At 43.8% G+C, this 21,233-nt stretch overlaps 2 protein-coding genes across 3 annotated transcripts in view; one reads left to right on the forward strand and one right to left on the reverse strand.

Moving 5' to 3' along the window:
• The window catches only part of Tcp11l1 (t-complex 11 like 1), a 50,297-nt gene extending 45,091 nt beyond the window's left edge, over positions 1-5,206 (forward strand). The window contains exon 10 of one of the 2 annotated variants that reach the window (XM_057781528.1): positions 1,149-5,206. In XM_057781528.1, the coding sequence (XP_057637511.1) occupies positions 1,149-1,290 (142 nt within the window). In that variant the 3' untranslated portion in view covers positions 1,291-5,206. The remainder of the gene's footprint in view (positions 1-1,148) is intronic. The other variant, XM_057781527.1, reaches the window with a different exon arrangement.
• A 5,381-nt stretch (positions 5,207-10,587) lies between these two features.
• The window catches only part of Cstf3 (cleavage stimulation factor subunit 3), an 88,516-nt gene continuing 77,870 nt past the window's right edge, over positions 10,588-21,233 (reverse strand). The window contains exons 16-21 of the mRNA XM_057781058.1: positions 17,325-17,394; positions 15,644-15,839; positions 12,466-12,619; positions 11,769-11,863; positions 11,581-11,641; positions 10,588-11,244 (exon numbers count right to left, since the gene is read on the reverse strand). Coding sequence (XP_057637041.1) covers positions 11,042-11,244; positions 11,581-11,641; positions 11,769-11,863; positions 12,466-12,619; positions 15,644-15,839; positions 17,325-17,394 — 779 coding nt within the window. The 3' untranslated portion in view covers positions 10,588-11,041. The remainder of the gene's footprint in view (positions 11,245-11,580; positions 11,642-11,768; positions 11,864-12,465; positions 12,620-15,643; positions 15,840-17,324; positions 17,395-21,233) is intronic.

Below are 21,233 nucleotides of genomic sequence, written 5' to 3' on the forward strand. Positions count from 1 at the left end.
CCAGATTCCTCCCCTACTCTCTGCCCCCCAGCCCCAGCCCTCTACTGCCTAGCCATTGGCCGTCAGCTCTTTAGTAGATCGACCAGGTGCCTTAGGCAGGTAAAACAACACATTTTCTTTTTCTTTTTTTTCTTTTTTTTTTTGGGGGGGGGTGTTTCGAGACAGGGTTTCTCTGTGGTTTTGGAGCCAAAACAACACATTTTTGTATGTTAAACAAATGCAGCATAAACAAGTGAAACACATCTTCTCTTCACCTAGCTAAAGTAATTACTATTCCACAGCAGACCTCCACTTCCAGATGTGGTTTCCAGCTCTGGAGCCTTGGATACCTAGATCCCTTTAGGAGTGGAGAGGACTCATACCCAGCTGCCAGTGTTGGTGTGGGTTCCTGCTTGAGAGCATAGCCCAGTTCAGAAGGCAGGCAGTTTGAAAAATCTGTTTATGTCTAGCATGGCTAAAAAGTATCAGCTAGATCACTTGTGTGGTCTTCCACTGTGAGCCTCACAGAAGGAAGCAGTGCTGAGCAGAAGACAGCGGGAGTTAGTGGGGAAGGACTCATCCTCCTCCATCCTCCTTTCCCTTCCTCCTCCTTCCTTCTGACCTTCTCGGCTGTGGAAATTGAGCCCAGGGTCATACACTCTACCATGGGGCTGCATATTAAGATTCTGTTTGTTTGTTGAGGCAAGGTCTCTGTAAGCCTAGCTGGTCTTTAACTCACAGAGATCGGTCTACCTCTGCTGGGTTTAAAGGTTGTGCTGCCATGCTCAGCTTAGATTTGTGTGTGTGTGTGGGGGGGTGTGCATGTGGGGAAGAGGGTGTGGGTGCGCGCTCGTGCGCGCGCGTGTGTGTTCAAAGGCCAGTGCTCTTAGGGCTGAGCCATCTCTCCAGCCCCAGATTTGAACTTGTTCCTGCTTTACTTTTCTTTCTGTGTGTGTGCCCTGTGGCCATGGCCAATTGTTGGCCTTTAGTGTCCTGCTCCTCTTAAGAGCAGAGCCTGTTGCCTATGTGTTCTTCCGACTGAAATGCAAAGTTCTGCAAATCTGATGTAGGGGTGACTGGAAAGACCGCCCCTAGGAGGTGATAAGTCAGTTAACTGAAACCTAGTCAAACTTGTCTAACACCCCTGATCACTCTTCTTTCCACCACAGAGTCCCGAATTTTGACCTTCTTGGAGACCTACCTTGCCTCTGGTCATCAGAAACTACTGCCTACGGTGCCAGGGGGCTTGGGTCCCATTCAGAAAGAGCTGGAAGAAATTGCAGTGAAATTTGTGCGCCTGGTCAACTATAACAAGATGGTGTTCTGTCCTTACTATGACACAATCCTCAGTAAGCTCCTTCTCCGCCCCTGAGGCGCACGGCTGCCGCAGCACCTGCTCATCCTCAGAAGCCCGCTGTCGCAGTGCCCTGCTGTGGAGAATGGCATGGGGTTCGCTCCTGTTTAACGGCACTGGTTCCAGGGGAAGACTCGCCTGTCGCTGAAGGACTCACGGAAGGGCGCACTGAGCGCTCTGTTCTGGGGGCTGTATTTACGAGTGCAAGTTTACAAACTCAAGAAGCTTTTGTTCTCTGGAGTTTATAGGTGGCGTCTAGCTTATATCAGTTGACTGCCACTGTCTCTGCTTCTGCTGCAGCGGCTTGGAGGAGTCAGTTCTCCAAGGAGCCTGGGACCCTTCTTGTGGGTCATTCCTTCTCAAATACCCCAGGCTGGCACGTAAGCCATGACTTGTTCCCTTGCCCCCCTTACAGCATTCCTCCCGGTATTCTTCCCCGGGACCGGTTTAGGGTTTTTTCCTTCTTTTTTCAAGACAGAGTTTCTCCATGTAGCCCTAGCTGTGGAACTAGCTCTGTAGTCCCGGCTGGCCTAAACTCACAGAGATCTGCCTGCCTCTGCCTCTGCCTGCCTCCCCAGTGCTGGCATTAAAGGTGTGCACCACTAACGCCTGCCCCCTGTTGATGTCTCATGACCAGGCTCTCTATAGCCTTACAGTGTCCTGTTCCGCTCCTTCCCCACCTCCATCCGTTTATTGCTTCTTAGGTCCGGCCTAGCTGGTGCTCTGAGCCCTTTTGTTCTTCAGCAGAGTTACTTGATAATATATTTTGTCTAATTTTTTATTATTATTGTTTTTGAAACAGCCTCTCTCTCTCTCTCTCTCTCTCTCTCTCTCTCTCTCTCTCTTCCTCTCTCTCTCCCTCTCTCTCTCTCCCTCTCTCTCTCTCTCTCTCTCCCTCTCTCTCTGGCCTGGAACTTGCTATGTAGAACAAGCTGACTCCAGACTTGTATGAGTCCTGCCTCTACTTCACACATGCCAGGATTAGAGGCCTTTGCCTCCACACCCTTTGGATAGAACCTGATTTTGAAAAGCTTGTTCTGTTGGTTGGGATGTAGTGCGGTGGTTAGTGATTGTCTAGTATGCACAAGGCCCTGGGATCCATCCCTTGCATCTAAACAATGAAAGATACACACACTAGGCATTGAGAAGCCATAAACCCCTGTAGCTTCCTTCAGTTACTTGAAAGGTAGGAAGACTGTTTTTGCCCAAGAATTAAGCAGCCTGGGTAATAAAGAGTCCATCTTTTTGTTTTGTTTTGTTTTTTGTTTTTGGTTTTGGTTTTTTGAGACAGGGTTTCTCTGTAGCTTTGGAGCCTGTCCTGGAACTAGCTCTTGTAGACCAGGCTAGCTTCGAACTCACAGAGATCCGCCTGTCTCTGCCTCCTGAGTGCTGGGATTAAAGGCGTGCACCACCACTGCCCAGCTTTGTTTTTTTTGAAAATAGTTTTTATAAAGTGTGCGGCACTATATAAATGAGAACTATTATCTCAAAGACAACGCTCCTCTAGCTTCCTCATCATATTGTGCTGGGATTAAAGGCGTGTACCACCACCGCTCAGCTTAAAGAGTTCATCTTAAAAGAACAAGGATAGGGTCGGGCAGTGGTGGCTCATTCATGCCTTTAATCCCAGCTCTTGGGAGGCAGAGGCAGGTGGATTTCTGTGAGTTCAAGGCCAGCCTGGTCTGTAGTGTGAGTTCCAGGACAGGTTCCCAAAATACAGAGAAACCCTGTCTTGAAAAATAAAACAAAATAAAAAACAAACACAACAACAAAGAGAACAAAGACAGAAATACTGTCCCTTTGTCCCTGCTACAGAAGTGCTCCTGAGTCAGAATGGCTGCAGCTGAGGCTTATGGAGCCAGGCGTGGTGACATGTGCCTGTAATCTTAGCTCTAGGGAGGCCGGGCCAACAGAACTGCAAACTGAAGGCTAACCTGTACTGCATAGGAAAAGCATTCAAAAGCAAGACTTGCTGGATGGTGGTGGCACATGCCTTTAGTCCCAGCACTCAGGAAGCAGAGGCAGGTGAATATCTGTGAATTCGAGCCATCCTGGTCTACAGAGTGAGTTCCAGGACTGAGAAACCCTGTCCAAAAAAAAACACTGAAAAGATAGATGTATATAGTTTAGTATAACAGGAAAGAGAATAACTGAATAATCCACTGTAATAATCCAGATGAGCTGACAGGATTCTAATCAGAAATTAGGTTTAAGTGTTCCAGGTAAAATAGCCCAACCTCACTAATCTGGGAAAGAAAGACAAAAAGACAAGTCCCTAGTATTTGAGCAGAATTTAAGGAATTTGAGTGGCCAGAATTCCTAACACACCATGTGACTATGAGAATGCTTTGGATGTGGTTCAGATGATCTGTTTAAAAAAAAAAATAAATAAAAGCCAGGCGGTGATGGCAAACGCCTTTAATCCCAGCACTTGGGAGGCAGAGCCATGTGGAACGCCAGGTTTGGGGCCAGCCTGGTCTACAGAGCAAGTTCCAGGACAGCCAGGGTTAAACAGAAACCCTATCTTTGAAAAGCCGAATCTCCCGCCAGACTCCCTGGACATTGATGCTGACACTCCCCGCTGATGACAGGATACAGAGTGCACAGTGACCCTGGCCGGGGAGCGCACCTAATACCCAACACTTCAAGGCTGAGGCCAAGGCTAGCCTGGGTTACATCGCAAGACCCCACCTGGAAAAGAAGAAGAAAGAATGGCTGAATTGAGGATGATTTCTTCAAAGATGTGCGACAAATGACTCTAATGCTGGTTTGTTTCCAGGTGAAATAATGTGCAGGGCGAGGGGAGCCTTTAATCCAGAGGCAGAGGGACTCCGCGAGTTCAAGGCCAGGCTGCTCTACGCAGTGACTTTCCAGCCCGTCGAGGGAAGCATAGTGAGACCCTGTCCTAAAAACAAATAAAGTATGCTATGTTATGTGCTCAGATTGTTGTCCTTACTTCTGATACAGGGTTTCTCTATGTGGCCCTGGCTGCCCTAGAACTCCCTCTGTAGACCAGGCTAGCCTTGAACTCAGAAATTTCCCTCTCTCTGCCTTGAGGCACGTGCCAGCACACCTGGCTAGAAAGTGATTTAAGTTTAGCCAGAAGTGTATGCAAACATCTGAAATACCAGAACCTTAGAGAGACTGGGGAATGAGGATTAGGAGTCCAAGGTCCAGCATTGGCTATCAGTTTTAAAGCAAAAAGCCACAGAAACAAGGGGAGAATCTAGGGGGTGTTCTTTAACTATTATGATTGGCTTATTCAAAGGGCTATTACCAATAATTGGCTGGAGAGTGGTTGCCAGATCAGGTGAGGTAAGAGGAAACATTTGAGGGTTACTTTCACCCTTTCCCAGGGACTGAGTCTGTGGGCATCTGTGGGCATCTGTGGGCTATCTTGTCCCTATTCCAGGAACGGAACTCTATTTGGAGAACACTCACAAGGACTCAGGGAGATGGAAAGTTCCCAACATTTCAGTACGTGCATGTATAGTTGTTAGGTCCTTGGTCCTGAGGGGAGGGGGGCACTAAGGCTGAGAGGCCTCAGAGTTGTCTTAAAGTTCTACAAATCTCCCTTACCCTATGCCCTCCTTACCCAACCCCAAGACGACAGGACACGAACTCCCCTGACCACAGCATTTCCCCTTTAAAAGTCCTCCCTCCAGGACTCCCTGCCACACTCTCTGCACCTGCCAGCTGGGGTGCTGGAGAGATGTTGGTCCAAACTTGAATATTATTAAAAACCCTCTTGTAATTTGCACTGGAAATCCAGCTCTGTGAATTTATTTGGGGATCAGAAACTTGGACATAACAACACCATCTGCAATTCCTGTTCCAAGAGACCTGGCACCCTTTTCTGACTTCTGTGGGTACCAGGCATGCACATATATACATGCAAAGCATTCATACACGTAAGTAAATCTAAAAAGATTTTTCACTTCAGAAGTAGATGGTTGTAGAAATAACTCTCAGGAACTTAAACAGAGTTTTACCCAATGCCCTCATGTAGGTGTTCTGTTACGTCTGTCTGTTGCACGGATAATAAAAACCTAGAGACAGTGGATTCAACCTGAAGATCAGAAAAGCAAAGCAGCCAGCCACTAGAGAGACCTTTTACCTCTACCAAATCTTCAGACTGGAGGCACGAGATCCTCAAACTCCACACTGCTGAGTTCTGTTTCTTCCCCTTTATATTCCCCTCTCTGCCCGGCTATATGGCTCCTGTCTCCAGCTCCCTAGTGCTGGGATTGAAAGTGTGTGATCACAAGTACAGGGATCACCTTTGTGTGAGCTGTCTCTCTTTTTAGACAGATTTAATCTTGTATAGACCAGGATGGCATTGAACTCACAGAGATCTGCCTGCCTCTGTCTCCAGAGTCCTGGGATTAAAGTTGTGCCACCATTCCCTGGCCTGTAAGACTGCTTTGCCCTCTGGTCTTCAGTCAAGCTTGCTTTATTTATTTATTTATTTATTTATTTATTTATTTATTTTTCGAGACAGGGTTTCTCTGTGGCTTTGGATCCTGTCCTGGAACTAGCTCTTGTAGACCAGGCTGGTCTCAAACTCACAGAGATTCACCTGCCTCTGCCTCCCAAATGCTGGGACTAAAGGCGTGCGCCACCACCGCCCGGCTCAAGCTTTATTTATTAAAATACAAATAATATCCCACTCTGCCTGTCTTGGGTGTGTCGCCCTCTGACCTCAAGAACCAGGACTAAGATGTAGGCCGTGCATGATAGTGTCACTTGGTTTTGAAGGTGTGCCCAGTGTTAACAGCACCAGGCAGATTTCACTTCCCTTAAACCTAATCACTTTTAGGTCTTCGTTTGGTCGGTTTAATTTTATTATTTTGTATGTGTGGGTATTTTGCCTGTACATCTCTATGTACCATGTGTGTGTGGTCCTGCAGAGGCTGGAAGGCATTGGATCCTCTAGAACTAAAGTCACAGATGGTCATTGTGAGCCATCATGCGGGTGCTGGGAATCAAACCTGGGTCCAAGAGAAGCCAGTGAGTACTGTTAATCACTGAACCATCCTCCATCCCACAGGTCTTTTTGTTGGGGGTGGGGTCTCACTATATCATCCCTGTCTGGCCTTAAACTCCCAAAGATCCTCCTGCTTCTGCCTCCCAAGTGCTGGGACCAAAGGCATGCACCATCATGCCCAGTTTCTGCCTTTGCTATCTGAAGCCCTGTTGGCATGCTCCAAACAGAACTGTAGCAAGTGCTCAGACTAGGGATTTTTTACAAATTACAGTTGCTTTAAAACATATTTCTACACAGCGAGTTCCAGGACAGCCAGAACTTTTACAAAGAGAAACCCTGTCTCGAAAACCAAAAACCAAAATTTCTCTCTGCACATGTGTGTATGCCTGAGTGCATGTGTGCACCACATGCTTGCAGTAGCCTGTGAGGGTAAGAAAAGGCATCAGCTCTCACAGCTTGGCTGCGAGCCTCCATGTGGGTGCTGGGATTCAAACCTGGATCCTCTATAAGAGCAGCCAATGCTCTTAACCACTGAGCCGTCTCTTCCTTTGTTATGAAGGTTGGCCTTGAATCTTGGGCTTTTGCTCTCCTCTTGCCTTGGCCTTCCATACACCTGGAAGTGCAGGCATACACACCCGTGTACCTAGTTGTCACCCTAACTTCCATGCGTGGCACACTGATACTTGCATTGAATATTGAAGATTTAATTAATATATTGCACGGTACCAGGATTTTGTTTGAAACTCTTAGAATTTCTGAGGCTGGAGAGAGTACAGTGGTGATGTTGGACCCTAAAGTCCAATCACCAAGGAGGAGTCACCCCAAGAGACCATCTCTCACACCACAGCTGATGTAAAAGCATGAGGATTTTATTAATTCTATCATCACAGGGACTTTCGGCATTAGAGAGGCCAGAAAGACCCCGAATAGCTGGTACAGGCTACTTTTAAAGGAAAAAGCCCCAGAAGCAAGGGGGGGGTGTCTGGGGGTTGTTCTTTGATTATGATTGACTTATTCAAAAGGGCAATTACCAATAATTGGCTGGAGAGCGGTTGCCAGGTAAGAGGAAACATCTGAGGGTCACTCTGCCCCTTTCCCAGGGGCTGAGTCAAATCAAGTCTCCGGGAGGCCTCCTACCTGGCACGTACATCAGGAACTGAGTCAACAGCTTAAAGGTTATCTTGCCCCAATTTCTGGAGAACATTCACAAAGACTCAGGGAAATGGAAAGTTCCCAACATTTCAGTACGTGTGTGGGTAATTGTTAGATTCCTGGTTCCCACAGGAGGGGGCACCACTGCTGAGAGGCCTCAGAGTTGTCAGAAATGGCTTTAGAGTTAGAGTTCTACATCACAGTGAGACCATAGGCTGCTTTTGCAGAGGACCCAGGTTCGGTTCCCAGCACCTGCACAGTGGTTCACAGCTGTCCTTAACTCCTCCAGAGGATGCAGTGTCCTCTGGTCGTGTTTCAGACACACACACCTTGATATAAAAATAAGCCTAAAATATTAAAAATATACCAATCTGTTAGACGTTCAGTGTGACACTAGGAGCTACTACCCTAAATGGAGTTTGCTTTAGGGTAGAAAGATTTAATTTTTGTTTTTTTTTTTTTTTTTTTTTTTTTTTTGTTTTTTTTCGAGACAAGGTTTCTCTGTGGTTTTTGGAGCCTGTCCTGGAACTAGCTCTTGTAGACCAGGCTGGTCTCGAACTCACAGAGATCCGCCTGCCTCTGCCTCCCGAGTGCTGGGATTAAAGGCGTGCGCCACCACCGCCTGGCAAGATTTAATTTTTGTATGTCTGTGTCTATGTGTGTGTGCACGAGTGTCCTCGGAGACACGAAAAAGGTATGAGGTTCCTGGAGCTGGAGTTAGGGTGGTTATGCACCACCTGTTGTGTGTGCTGGGAACTGAATTTGGGCCTTCTGGAAAAACAGTCTGTGCTCTTAACCACGGAGCCACCTTCTCAACCTCAGAAATACCTTTTTAAAACAGAATCAATGATTTACTACTGTGTAAGTGAACTCTTGGCATTTACACACTAACCACACTCCTGTAGATATGCTGGCAAAAGTAGGGTTTTAGTTTTTTGGTGACATTGTTATTATTTTGTAGCTTGCTTGGTCTAACATGGAGCCTATTGTGTAGCTCAGGCTGGCCGCTCTCTAGACATTCTCTGGTCTCTGTGGGATTACAGAGCTTTGATTTTTTTGTTTCACTTTTTTTTCCAGTCTCACTTTGCTAAGGTTGGCCATACATTAGTGGCATCTTGTTTCAAAAATGGTAGTAAAAGACACAATTTGAAGCTGAATTTTAAGCACAGGATAACGTAATCACACCTGAATTAAAATTATGAGTGGTTTGAGTTGTATTCTCAGTATATGAGTTTCTCTAACATTGTAGCTCCATGATGTTTTGGCCTTTATCTTTGTAATTTTTTTTTTGTGTTACTCTCTTCTTTTCTGGGTTTGATCTAAGAAGCTTTTCTGGAGATGAGGCAGGAGGAGGTTTGTTTCCTTGCTAGGAACCAAGGAGCAAAATTTAGTTCTTCTGATGAGTTTTTCCTCATTGTAATTTGTTTTTTTTGGTTCTTTTTTTTTTTTTTGGTAGACAGGGTTTCTCTGTGTGGCTGTCTCAGTAAACCAGGCTGGCTTCACAGAGATCCACGTGCCTCTGCTTTTTCCTGAGTGCTGGATTGAAGGCCTGTGCCTGCCGTGGCCTGAGGCCGAGCTTGGATCCTTAGTACCCAGATAAAAAGCTAGGCATGCCTGACTGGGTTATTAACTTTTAGTCTCTTAGATGATCTCGAGCTCATGAGAAAATGTACGTAAGTACTTTTTGAAATACATTTCAACAGAGGATGAGACAGGGAGTCTTTGAGATGAAAGAGCCTGGCTCAGTGGCACACACCTTTAATGCCAGCACTCGGGAGGCAGAGGCAGGTGGATCTGTGTGAGTTCAAGACCAGCCTGTCTGCACAGTGAGCTCCAGGACAGCCAGGACTATATATACCCTGCCTGAAAAAAAAAACAAAGATGAAGTAGGGATTGGAGAGATGGCAGTTCAGGGCACTTCTTGCTCTTGCAGAGGACCAGAATTCACATTACCCGTGTAACTCTAGTCCCAGGGATCTGGCACCCTCTTCTGGTGTTTGTGGGTACTGCATGCATACAGCATATGTACATACACAAAAATAAATCATTAAAAAGAGGCTAGAAAAATGGCTCAGTGGTGCTTTGCAAAGGACCAATGTCAGTTCCCAGCCCTCACATCCAGTGGCTCCTAACCACACGTGACTCCAGTTCCACAGGGTCTAACACCCTTTTCTGGCCTCTGTGGGAGCCACCACATATGTGGCACAATACATAAGAATAAAATTTTTTTTGTTTGTTTTTGTTTTTCGAGACAGGGTTTCTCTGTGGCTTTGGAGCCTGTCCTGGAACTAGCTCTTGTAGACCAGGCTGGCCTCGAACTCACAGAGATCCGCCTGCCTCTGCCTCCCAAGTGCTGGGATTAAAGGCGTGCGCCACCACTGCCCGGCTATAAAAACTTTTTAAAGTAAAAAAATACCTCAATTGACAAAGGGTCTTTTTTTTTCTGTGTGTCTACCACATGTGTGAGTTTCTTCTCCCCCAATAAATTCCTTTCTTCTACTGCAAAAATAACAAAATCCCAAAACCAAAAAAAGCAAAAAAACCCAATTTCCCTCAGAGTTGGGGAAATGGCATTCACATTTTTTTTTGTTGTTGTTTTGTTTTGTTTTTTCGAGACAGGGTTTCTCTGTAGCTTTGGAGCCTGTCCTGGTACTCTGTAAACCAGGTTGGCCTCTGCCTCCCGAGGCGTGCGCCACCACCGCCTGGCTAGAAAATGACTTTTCAGTGTTCTGTTAGCATTTATGGCATTAGATGAATAATATAGTATCCATAGCTATGATCATAAAATCGGAAGAAGAAGAAATATTGGGGAGATGGCCAGTGGCCTGAGGCCCGGAGCTTGGATCCCTAGTACCCAGATAAAAAGCTAGGCATGCCTCTGCTTGCCTGTAACCCCAGCACTGGCAGACCCTAGGAACAAAAAGGCGTGCTTCAGGTTCAGGGAGAAGGTGTCTGTCTCAGGGACTAAGAGTCAGAAGAAGACAGCTGACGTCCTCCACTGGCTTCTGCATGTGCACATGTGGGCTCTCCCCATATTCAAATGCACACACACACACACACACACACAAAGAAACAGGAGGCATGTTTTTGAGGTCCTTTATTTTTTCAAGGGACCTTTTTAAAAATTGTCAAACTACAAAACAGATGCCATACATTCTGCCATAAATAGAAACAAACAGGCAGGACTATGTAAGCAAACTGAGAACAACTGTTTCAGAAAATGTGAAAATATTCTGCAATCATAAGTCATCCAGTTTTTAAAATAAAACTGTGGAAAACTCACAGATCTTAAGTGGCACATACAAGCCACCCTTGAAGAGGAACACATTGTGTAAATTATGCAAAGCCCACCCTTTCTTAGAGGACAGGTCTTTCCGTATTCAAAATCCACACAGGCTTCGTTTCTGTTTCTCAAGAACCATATGATAGAGGCACCAATGACAATACAACTTTGTTTCCAAAAACATTGTAACAAAGCTTTGTTTCTTTAAAACATGACTTAAGAGGCAAAAAAGGAATCCTGGGTAAGAGTCTTTTTTTCTGAGAGGCAGGTAGGTTTTGAAACTGTCTCATCGTATCCGCTTCTGCTGCCGCGCTCTGTAAATGTCGTGAACAGGGGGGACTACAGCCCCCTTTTCTTCGTCTTCGTCTGAGTCTTCATTGGGTCTTTTAACAGCCTTGGTGAGCACAGCGCTGCTTTCCACTGGGCCGTTGCCTTCCACAGCCAGCTCCGGGGCCCCTCCAGTGATGATCCTCACGGCTTCCTCAACAGCTATTGGGATGGACAAAAAAGACAGGGCTGGGTGCTCACAGTGATGCTGCGGTAGAAGAGGGCTCTGCTCGTTCCCTGGCCTATCAGCAAGCTTTGACTGTCTGACTGCTACCACACAAGGTGTGTTAAAACTAAGACAGACCAGACAGTGTGCACCACAGGTAGGACTCCGTGACATTCTATCAGAATGTGCCCACACCACAGAAGGCCCAGTTTACTTCAGGGTGTCACTGCACTTCTGCAGACTAGAGAACTGGCTTTAGAGACCTCGGTGGAAGAGAAAGATCCCTCCTCCTTGGGAAACCCCATACTGAAAATGGAGCTCCTATTACTCACTGTTTGGTATCTTGCATCTTCGGAAAATTTCCATCAGTTCATCCACTTGTACAAAAGGACCCTATTATGACATGAAGAAATTTAATCCCGGTTATCCGATGAATTGACTATTTTGTACTTCCCATCATACAAGAGAAAAAGCATAGAATTACTGTGGCCCACAGAACCAGTGTGCACGGTGAACAAACCTGGAAGCAGATAGGAGGAGGGAGCAGTTTCATTAGGACGACAGCTGCAGGAGGCACTGGGAACACTCCACCGGGGACCGGGTGTAAGCCTGGAGCTGAGAGAGAAGGCAGGCATCAAACAAGCGGCTGCAGTTTCTGCAGGAGAAAGCTGAAACCAAGCGACCTGCACACCTCCCTTGTCCCTGCTGCTTTCTTCTGAACACTTAAAAAGGGTTCTGGTGCCTTCCCCTACGACCAATTGAACTAGGCCAGCCAGGAAATGCAGGGAAGGAGACAGGCGGCTTCAGGTAAAGCAGGCCAGGGCTGGACTGAAGGACATTTTTGAGTTACACATTGCTTAAGGCCAGTTATTCAATAGCACATCGAATCCAAAGGGTCTTGTTCAAAGAGGGCCACTAACCATCATTCACAACTATGGTCCAGAATAGCACGGCCGCAGAGTTTCCAGTCGGCCAAGCAATCTGCACGTCGCAGCGTTTCTGAGAGCTGCGCTGGCACTGGGCTACTAGAGTCCGCAGCACTCGGAGCTTGGTGAGTTTTTAAATTCTTAGCTCATCTGGCTCAACTATTACTGTCAAGTCACTTGTCACTGTGACCCTAGGTCTAATAATTAACCTACAGTGGAAAAGTTCAGGTCACCCCCCCACCCCCGTTCAATTTAAATTAAACAAACTGAGTTCTCAGTACTGAGTCTTACGTGCTAAATGCCGTGGCTGAAACGGGATCATCTGCTGAGTGTCTGGCTTAGGGTACTCTGGTTTTCTGTCCACTTCATCTTTGAGAACAGGCACTATAGAAGGAGCTACAACTGGGTCTGGAATTATAGCTGCTAGCTTAGCACGGGAGACGTCCTGGAAATGCAGAGCAGAGGAACCCTGAACCTGAAAAGGGTCTTAGAGAGGATTGTGCAACTCTATCGTCTCAGGCTACAGCAAGAAAACCCAGGCTCTAAGCACAGGAAGTGTGGAGAAGGATAAGCAGGAAATCTCAGGATGATACAGACTGTTCAGTACTCAACAAGGGAAGCCATTGGCTTTGAAGGTTGCACTTTATTTATTTATTTATTTATTTATTTATTTATTTATTTATTTTGGTTTTTCGAGACAGGGTTTCTCTGTAGCTTTGGAGCCTGTCCTGGAACTCCCTTTGTAGACCAGGCTGGCCTCGAACTCACAGAGATCCGCCTGCCTCTGCCTCCCGAGTGCTGGGATTAAAGGCGTGTGCCACCACCGCCCGGCTTGAAGGTTGCACTTTAAAAAGTTTAACTTTAACCCCGGCAAAGAATCACTGGACTGTCTCCAGGCAAAGTCCTCGCAGAACAGAGACAAACCTTTGTGGGATGAGTTGTGGGAATGGGCACTAAGGAGAGGGTAGAATAATTTGGAGAAAAAGATATATATATATATATATATATATATATATATATTTGTTTATTTGAGACACGGTCTCTATATGTGGCGCTGGCTGTCCTGGAACTCACTCTGTAGACCAGGCTGGCCTCAAATTTATAGATATCCACCTGGTTTGCCTCCTAAGTGCTGGGATTAAAGGTGTGCGCCACCACTGCCCAACAAGATTTAGATTTTTGATACCTCCCTTCCATTGGAATTGATTAACATTTCAGTAAAGAAGCCTGGATTAAGTGAAGTTTTGCTTCAGGAAAGCCAAGAGACGGATTATCTGCACCTATACTGGCTAGTAATGCCCTGGACATCCAGGCCAGGGAAGCTGAAACCCACTCTACCCTTGGTAAGCATCCCAGGGTTGTTCATGCCCTGGGTTTCAGACTGGAGAAGCTGTAACCTCTCTTTTATGACTGGCCAACAACATGACCTAACAGAGGCTGGGGAGCCAGGCCCTGATGAGCACAACCACTGAAGCTATACCACAAGTAGCACTTTGCTAATGCAGTGAACTTTCTTCTAAGAGCAGAGGAGAAAAGGAAGGTTAACTAGCAGCTCCATTTGTCAGGTTAACTAGACTGTATTTACTCTCTGAGGGCATCGGTAACACTCATGGCATGGACTCAAGCTCAGAAGGGATCACATAGCTAACAGGAAGTGGGAGAGGACTGGAGCCCACCCTCTGACCTTTCCAATATTAACAGGACCCTCTCTAAGGTAGTTTGGAGGAGCCCTGCAGTCACCTATTAACAGGTCCTATCAATCTCAGTCCTTCAAATCTGCTGACACAGTTGATGACATGGCTTTTATGTAAGCAAATCTAAATGAGAAGGCGCAGTGAAACCGCTCACTTTGGCACACCACTTACTATACCAATTACCACATGGCAAAGTGCTCTAGTTCTTCTCAAATATAAGTAGAAATGGAAATGCAGGCTGGAAAGTTCATGATAAAAGTAGTTCTAGTTGGAAAATTTCTTCTTCTTTTTTGACAGGATCTCATGTATCTCTGGCAGGCTGTCCTTGAGTTTACAGAAATAGGAGAGAGACACACTGCCTGTGTGTCTGGAATGCTGGGATAAAGCTACGCACCACTAAGCCTGGCAACTATTTGTCTGCCCCAACACTGTTTTAAATTATATTTATGCACGTGTATCATACATATAAGTGCACATGTGCTTGTCAGAGTTTAACTTGGAGGGGTTGGTTCTCTTTACATCGCATGGGCTCCAGGGATTGAACTCAGGTCCTAGGCTCCATTATCCACTGACCACCATCTTGCTGTGTCTCTTTATTTTCATTAAACTACTGAAAACCACTTTTATCCTAGAAAAAATTGGTCTTTTCTAATAATTTTTAAAACGTTTTTTTTTTTTTTTTTCCACTGAGAAGTAAAGTAAAGGTAGGAGTTCTCTTTTTTTAACAGTGAAATGCAGGTTATTAAAAATCCTTTGATTCAGAATAGAATTATGGGGCTGGTGCAGAACTGGAGCTTTCATTTAGACCATTAGAAAAGGTCTAAAGCTAAATTATGTATAATTTTTCTCAACGTTTTCAGTCTGGTTCAGACTGAGAGTGAGACTCAGGCCAAAAGGGCGGTGAGGAAAGGGATGGCCAAGGACATCGTATTGCTAGCTGATTTACAGGGACCAGCCTCAGACTCACAGACAGACAGCCTCAGACTCACGGACAGACAGCCTCAGACTCACGGACAGACAGCCTCAGACTCACAGACAGATAGCTTTCCTGGGAGTTTCTTCCTTGACCTTTGTTCATGCCAAGGGCACAGAAAGACCAAGAATGAAGAATCAATGGTGTTTTGTACAAGGGCTATTTCTGAGGCTTCAAAAACATTTGGGTCCAGGGACTAAATGAGTTTTCTTATGGGTCCTCATCTACGTAGATGAGGAGCACGTTTAGAGAAGCCAGTTCCCCCAGAGGCTGCTGTAGAAAGAAAGCTCAGGTTCTCAAGGAATGTTGTACATTTAGCAAGCTGTGGTTTTGCTTTGTTTGGATGGCCTAGATTGACCTCAAATTTACAACCCTCCACTTTTCCCATCCCAAATCCATCCTAGGCTTGCCTGGCCATGTCCCTTCATGGTGTCTTGACAAAATATGCAACAGCAAATACATCTAGTTGACGATCCATCAAAAATATTCATCAGTTGATAAGAATTATTCAAAAAACAGACAGTACTAACGGTCACATTAAGACTTTTCTCCGTCATCCATCAGACATAAGGCACGGACAGTTCCAGACACACAATGAGAGCATTTACTCTCTCTCAAACATTTAATTTTTAATTTTGTTATATTTGATATTCACAAACAACAACAAAATCATTGTTTTTTTTTTTTGTCTTATTAAGTACCATAGTAAAGAACTGATCTCAGAATGAAAATAATCTATGAACTCTTAAAAAAACATTGGGCAAGTAGAGGTATCAAATATATCTTGGTGCTAAGTACATACCTTATAGCCCAGTGCTTTGAGCTCACTTGCAGAACAAGGGTATAGATCCATGAACTTGTATCTGTCTACGAGTAAGGCTGTTTCTTTGCCTTCATACTCTTCTCTGAATGCGGTAAACCGTCTCTTTTCCACTTTGAGTATACTAGCTAAATCACCAATATTACTTTCAAAAGCTAGAAATCGAGCCCAGATTTCTCTGTAAGAAAGTAAATATAATCAATATTTAGTCATAAAGTTTGTTTTAAAATAAAGATTTCCTAATAATAGAAAAATAGGATAAGTCAATGAATACTTGTCTTCATTAGGCTTAATAATTATTACTCCCCCGCCATTTGTTTTAACTTTAATTTTGCCTGAGTATTTAAAAGTCAAGTATAGACACAGTACTTTACTAAACTAAATATTTGGACATTCATGTCCATTTCCTGAGTTGGAGGCTATCTCTCTCTCTCTCTCTCTCTCTCTCTCTCTCTCTCTCTGTCACACACACAATCTTCTTATTTGAGGTAAAAAAGATATTACAGAGAAGATAAATTGTTGGTAGAAAAAGAACCTAGACAGAGTTCTATAACTTTTTCCTGTATAATGTGGCTTCATTATTTTACTTAGTGGCATAAATATGTTGTAGAAGATTTTCTTGGCCGGGCGCTGGTGGTGCACGCCTTTAATCCCAGCACTTGGGAGGCAGAGGCAGGCGGATCTCTGTGAGTTCAAGACCAGCCTGGTCTACAAGAGCTAGTTCCAGGACAGGCTCCAAAACCACAGAGAAACCCTGTCTCGAAAAAACCAAAAAAAAAAAAAAAAAAAAAAAAAGAAGACTTTCTTCATCTAATGTACGAATAAACATATATTCCAAAATCTACTATGAGTCTATGTATGATTGATTCACCAAGGACAAACTGTGAAACTGTGTACATTTCTGTTTTAATGTGCTCAAACTGTGTACATTTCTGTTTTAATGTGCTCAGATTACTTTAATGCCACAGGCACCTAAAGTAAGATACTGGGTACCTATAATGTAAGAGGAACTACAGAACTTCCATACTGCTAGACATGTTTGTGATTCAGTAAGAAAATAAAAATTAGTAAGGTGCAGTTTCCCCTGTCCCGATGCTGAGTCAAGATGCAAACCCTACTGTGTTGGCTGAGCCAATAGACCACGTTGCTTCCCGCACAGTCAGAGCCACAGGAGGGATGGAACATGGAGAACTAGCTGTTGCAGGATATGTGATTGCACTTAAACTCCAGACTGTTAGAGTTAACCTTAATCAGGGGTGGAGTCAGCCATAGAAAATTCAGAAATATAGATGGAGACGCATAGGAAAGAGAAAGGGAGACTTGGATGTTTTATGGTCTTTTTGATCTGGGAAGTGTGGAGAGAGGGTCAGCTAGTCATTCCTCCACTGCTTTCTTGATCTATCAGATATTTATACCAATATCTGAGTTTGTATTGGTAATAGAACAACTTAGTTAAACACATCAATACAGAGGAGTCTTTGTTTTCCACTAAGGAGACACATTCCAGAATGCCAATATATAAAGTTTTAGAAATATTAAAACAGAAAGATATATATAGTAAAATGTTTAATAAATTAATTAGACAGAAAAGAAATTTCTCCTGAAATGCACACTCAAGTGCACAGTCCCACAGACAGAAGCTCGCACATTTTGCAGGACTTACCCAGACTTCTCAGGAGGGAGACTTCCAGATGTTAAAACTCGTTCAAACAAAACTCGGGTATTATTGTCCTCTAGGATATTTAAAAAAAAAATTAATGTTAAATCAAAGAAGTTTTACAATTCAACATTTTTATTTTTATTTTTTTGGTTTTTCGAGACAGGGTTTCTCTGTGGTTTTGGAGCCTGTCCTGGAACTAGCTCTTGTAGACCATGCTGGTCTTGAACTCACAGAGATCCACCTGCCTCTGCCTCCCAAGTGCTGGGATTAAAGGCGCGCGCCACCACCGCCCGGCTTTTTCAACAATTATTTGTTAAAAGCAAAACAAAACTCCAAGCTTTATCTCAGATAATCCTCACAAAAGTCCAATGCAGAAAAATAACTTGTGACAACTGACTTTTTTTTAAAAGATTTTTATTTATTATGTATATAGGTTTCTTCCTTCATGTATCCTGCAGTACAGAAGAGGACACCAGATCTTATTAAAGATGGTTATGAGCCACCATGTGGTTGCTGGGAATTGAACTCAGGACCTCTGGAAGAGCAGCCAGTGCTCTATTCCTCTGACCCATCTCTCCAGCCACCGACAACTGACTTTTACAGAAGGAAATGTGGAGGTTCAAAATCACTGAGTTTGAGAGACTGGTAGAGAAAACCCTTATTTAATTCCACCACTCAGGAGGCAGAGGTGGACTGATCTCTGTAGGTTCTAGGCCAGCCTGGTCTACACTGAGTTCAGGCCAGCCAAAGATATGTATTGAGACTCCTGTCTCAGACAAAAAACACCAACTATACCCAAGGAGTTGGACTCGGCTCACTGTTGTCGAGTAACAAAGCTGTTACCAGAAGCAAGATCTTTCCACCTGAAACAGAGCCCCGGTTTGCACGACATTGCAATGCAAACTGTGATGTAGGAACCAGAGGCCTATTTGTCTTTCAAAATTAATGAGAATTACGTATCTGTTGACATAACAGATAGTATGAAGGATGGCAAACTTAGACACAATTTAGTTTCCTATTAGTTATTTCATCTCCTCGTAGAAGGGCAATAATATTTAGGTTGGGAGGTAAACATGTAAATAGTAAATGAATTAAAGAATTGTTGTTAGAAGCGGATTAAATTGTAAGTATCAGAAGTTCCTTGGTAAATTGAAAGGAGGACTTTTCTTGTAAATTCAAGGTCTATTTTTTAAAAAATTTAAGAATCTAGCAGAATTTAACAACTGAATTGTACACTTAAAATAAGTACATTCATTGTATCTAAATGATAATTCAATAATTTTTTTTTTTTTTTTTTTTTTTTTTGGTTTTTCAAGACAGGGTTTCTCTGTGGCTTTGGAGCCTGTCCTGGAACTAGCTCTGTAGACCAGGCTGGTCTCAAACTCACAGAGATCCGCCTGCCTCTGCCTCCCGAGTGCTGGGATTAAAGGCGTGCGCCACCATCGCCCGGCTATTAATTTTTAAATCCAGTAGCATGATCAATTGTTAATGTCTTAGCACAGCCACTTGATTTACTATCTGTCCATATGAAAGTTAAGTCCATAAAAGATTAAATATATTCATCCAAAGAAGATGGCATCAGGTCATATTCATGACTTCAAGGAACATAGTGTATTTTTAATTTTATTTATTTTTATTTTATGTGTGAGTACTTCTCCTGCATTTATGTCTGCACCCCACTTGCACTCAGTCCCCGTGGAAGCCAGGAAAGAGTGTTGGGCCCCTAAGACTGAAGCTGTCAGCCTCCACTGCCGAGTCTCACCGGGTGCTGAGACTGCAGGTCCTCTGCGAGAGCAGCCAGTGCTCTCAGCTGCTGAGAGCCATCTTTCCAGCCCCATATCTTTAAAAATCGTATTAAATCTTACATTTTATCCTTGCTTTAATCCAAGCTTTGTTCCAAACAACCCTTTTACTACCCCAACAACCTCCTCCCTGCTCACTACTTGCTGTGTTGTCTGGCTGCAAAGATGCTTTCTCTTCTCTTCATCTGGCTAACCATTGTTCATCAAGACCCAGCTCACATGGCCGGGCAGTGGTGCCTCATGCCTTTAATCCCAGCACTAGGGAGGCAGAGGCAGGCGGATTTCTGAGTTTGAGGCCAGCCTGGTCTACAAGTGCTAGTTCCAGGACACGCTCCAAAGCTACAGAGAAACTCTGCCTCAAAAAAACCAAAACCAAAAAAAAAAAAAAAAAAAAGACCCAGCTCACATACTTTTTGTGAACCCTCGAGATAGCGCTGTCCACACAGTGGAATGCAGCAGAATGTCATTTAAACTTCTGCTACCCATACTAGCCATACTAAGAGGGTAAGATTTATCTTAAGTAGTTAACCAAGCATACCCAAACTGTCTTTTCAACATGTAAACAATATGAAAATCACAATATTTTACATTCTTCTTATTGATTTTTTTTGTTTGAATTAAGTCTTGGAATCTGGCACACACAACCTGCTTGGCTCAGGTACACTTCACCTGCTCAGTAACTTCAAACCACTCAGAACAACTCTAGAGCTGGAACTGTTTCTTCATGCCCCGCAGTGCATCATTCAGACTTTGCTATAGTTACTGCTTCCCATATTCCACATATAAATCAAATACATGCAAGAACTTACTTGATCCTCAGTTTTATGAAAGGTATTCATTATTATAACCATGTTGTCAATGGAAAAACTATAGTTTTAAGTTTACATACCTAACTTCAAATACAAGTAAATATAAGTTTTCTTAAAACAACATTCATACAAGGTCAGTATTTTTATTTTTTAGATTTCTTTTGTGTGTATGACAGTTTTGCCTGTAAACATGTACATGCCTTTTAGATACCCTAGTGTTGGAGTTACAGACAGCTACAAGCCACCACGTGGTTGCTAGGAATCAAACCCAGGTCCTTCTCAAGAATAACAAGTACTTTTAACTGCCAAGTCATTTCTCTAGCTGGCCTAGTTGTTGCTTTTCTTTTTCAAGAAGTTATATATCCTGAACTGTCAATAATTTTTATAGAGACACACATGAGAGAGCTCAGTTGGTAGAATGCTTGATATGATGGCTATTCTTGGTTGTCAACTTGATTACAAACCCAAGTGGCTGGGTGTACCCATTAGAAATTCTTTCTTTCTCTTTCTTTCTTTCTTTCTTTCTTTCTTTCTTTCTTTCTTTCTTTCTTTCTTTCTTTCTTTCTTTCTTTCTTCCTTCCTTCCTTCCTTCCTTCCTTCCTTCCTTCCTTCCTTCCTTTCTTTCTCCTTCTTCTTCTTCTTCTTCTTCTTCTTCTTCTTCTTCTTCTTCTTCTTCTTCTTCTTCTTCTTCTTCTTCTTCTTCTTCTTCTTCTTCTTCTTCTTCTTCTTCTTCTTCTTCTTCTTCTTCTTCTGATCTTTGAGGCAGGAAGATCCATCTTTAATCTGGGCCACATTTTATGGTGGCAGACTATATTAAGGGCATGGAAGAAGGAAGCTTTCACTCCTTGCCTGCTTGTTCTTGCTGTTGTTGGGTAGTCCGTTCCTTTGCTGACATTAGAGCCTACTTCTTCAGGATTCTGGCATCTACAGAAGACTAGCTTAGACATCCAGTCACATGAACTTAACAATTACTGGATTATTGGACCTTCCCTTGGTAGACAGGACCACAGCCTATAAATCATTCTAATCTCTTTCTCTTTCTCTTTCTCTCTCACTCACACACACACACACACACACACACACACACACACACACACACGTACATGCTCCTATAGTATTTCTGTTCCTCTAGGGAACCCTCACTAATATATACATTTGCCTAGCATGCCAAAGACATTGGGCTCAGTGCCAGTACCATAAATTAGGTATGGTAACAAACATGTAGGCACGTTGGATTTCTGTTAGCTCAAAGCTAAACTGATCTACATATCAAGTTTAAGGCCAACCAGTGTTATATAGTA

Source organism: Chionomys nivalis, chromosome 9, assembly GCF_950005125.1.
Source record: "Chionomys nivalis chromosome 9, mChiNiv1.1, whole genome shotgun sequence".
Taxonomy (NCBI): Eukaryota; Metazoa; Chordata; class Mammalia; order Rodentia; family Cricetidae; genus Chionomys; species Chionomys nivalis.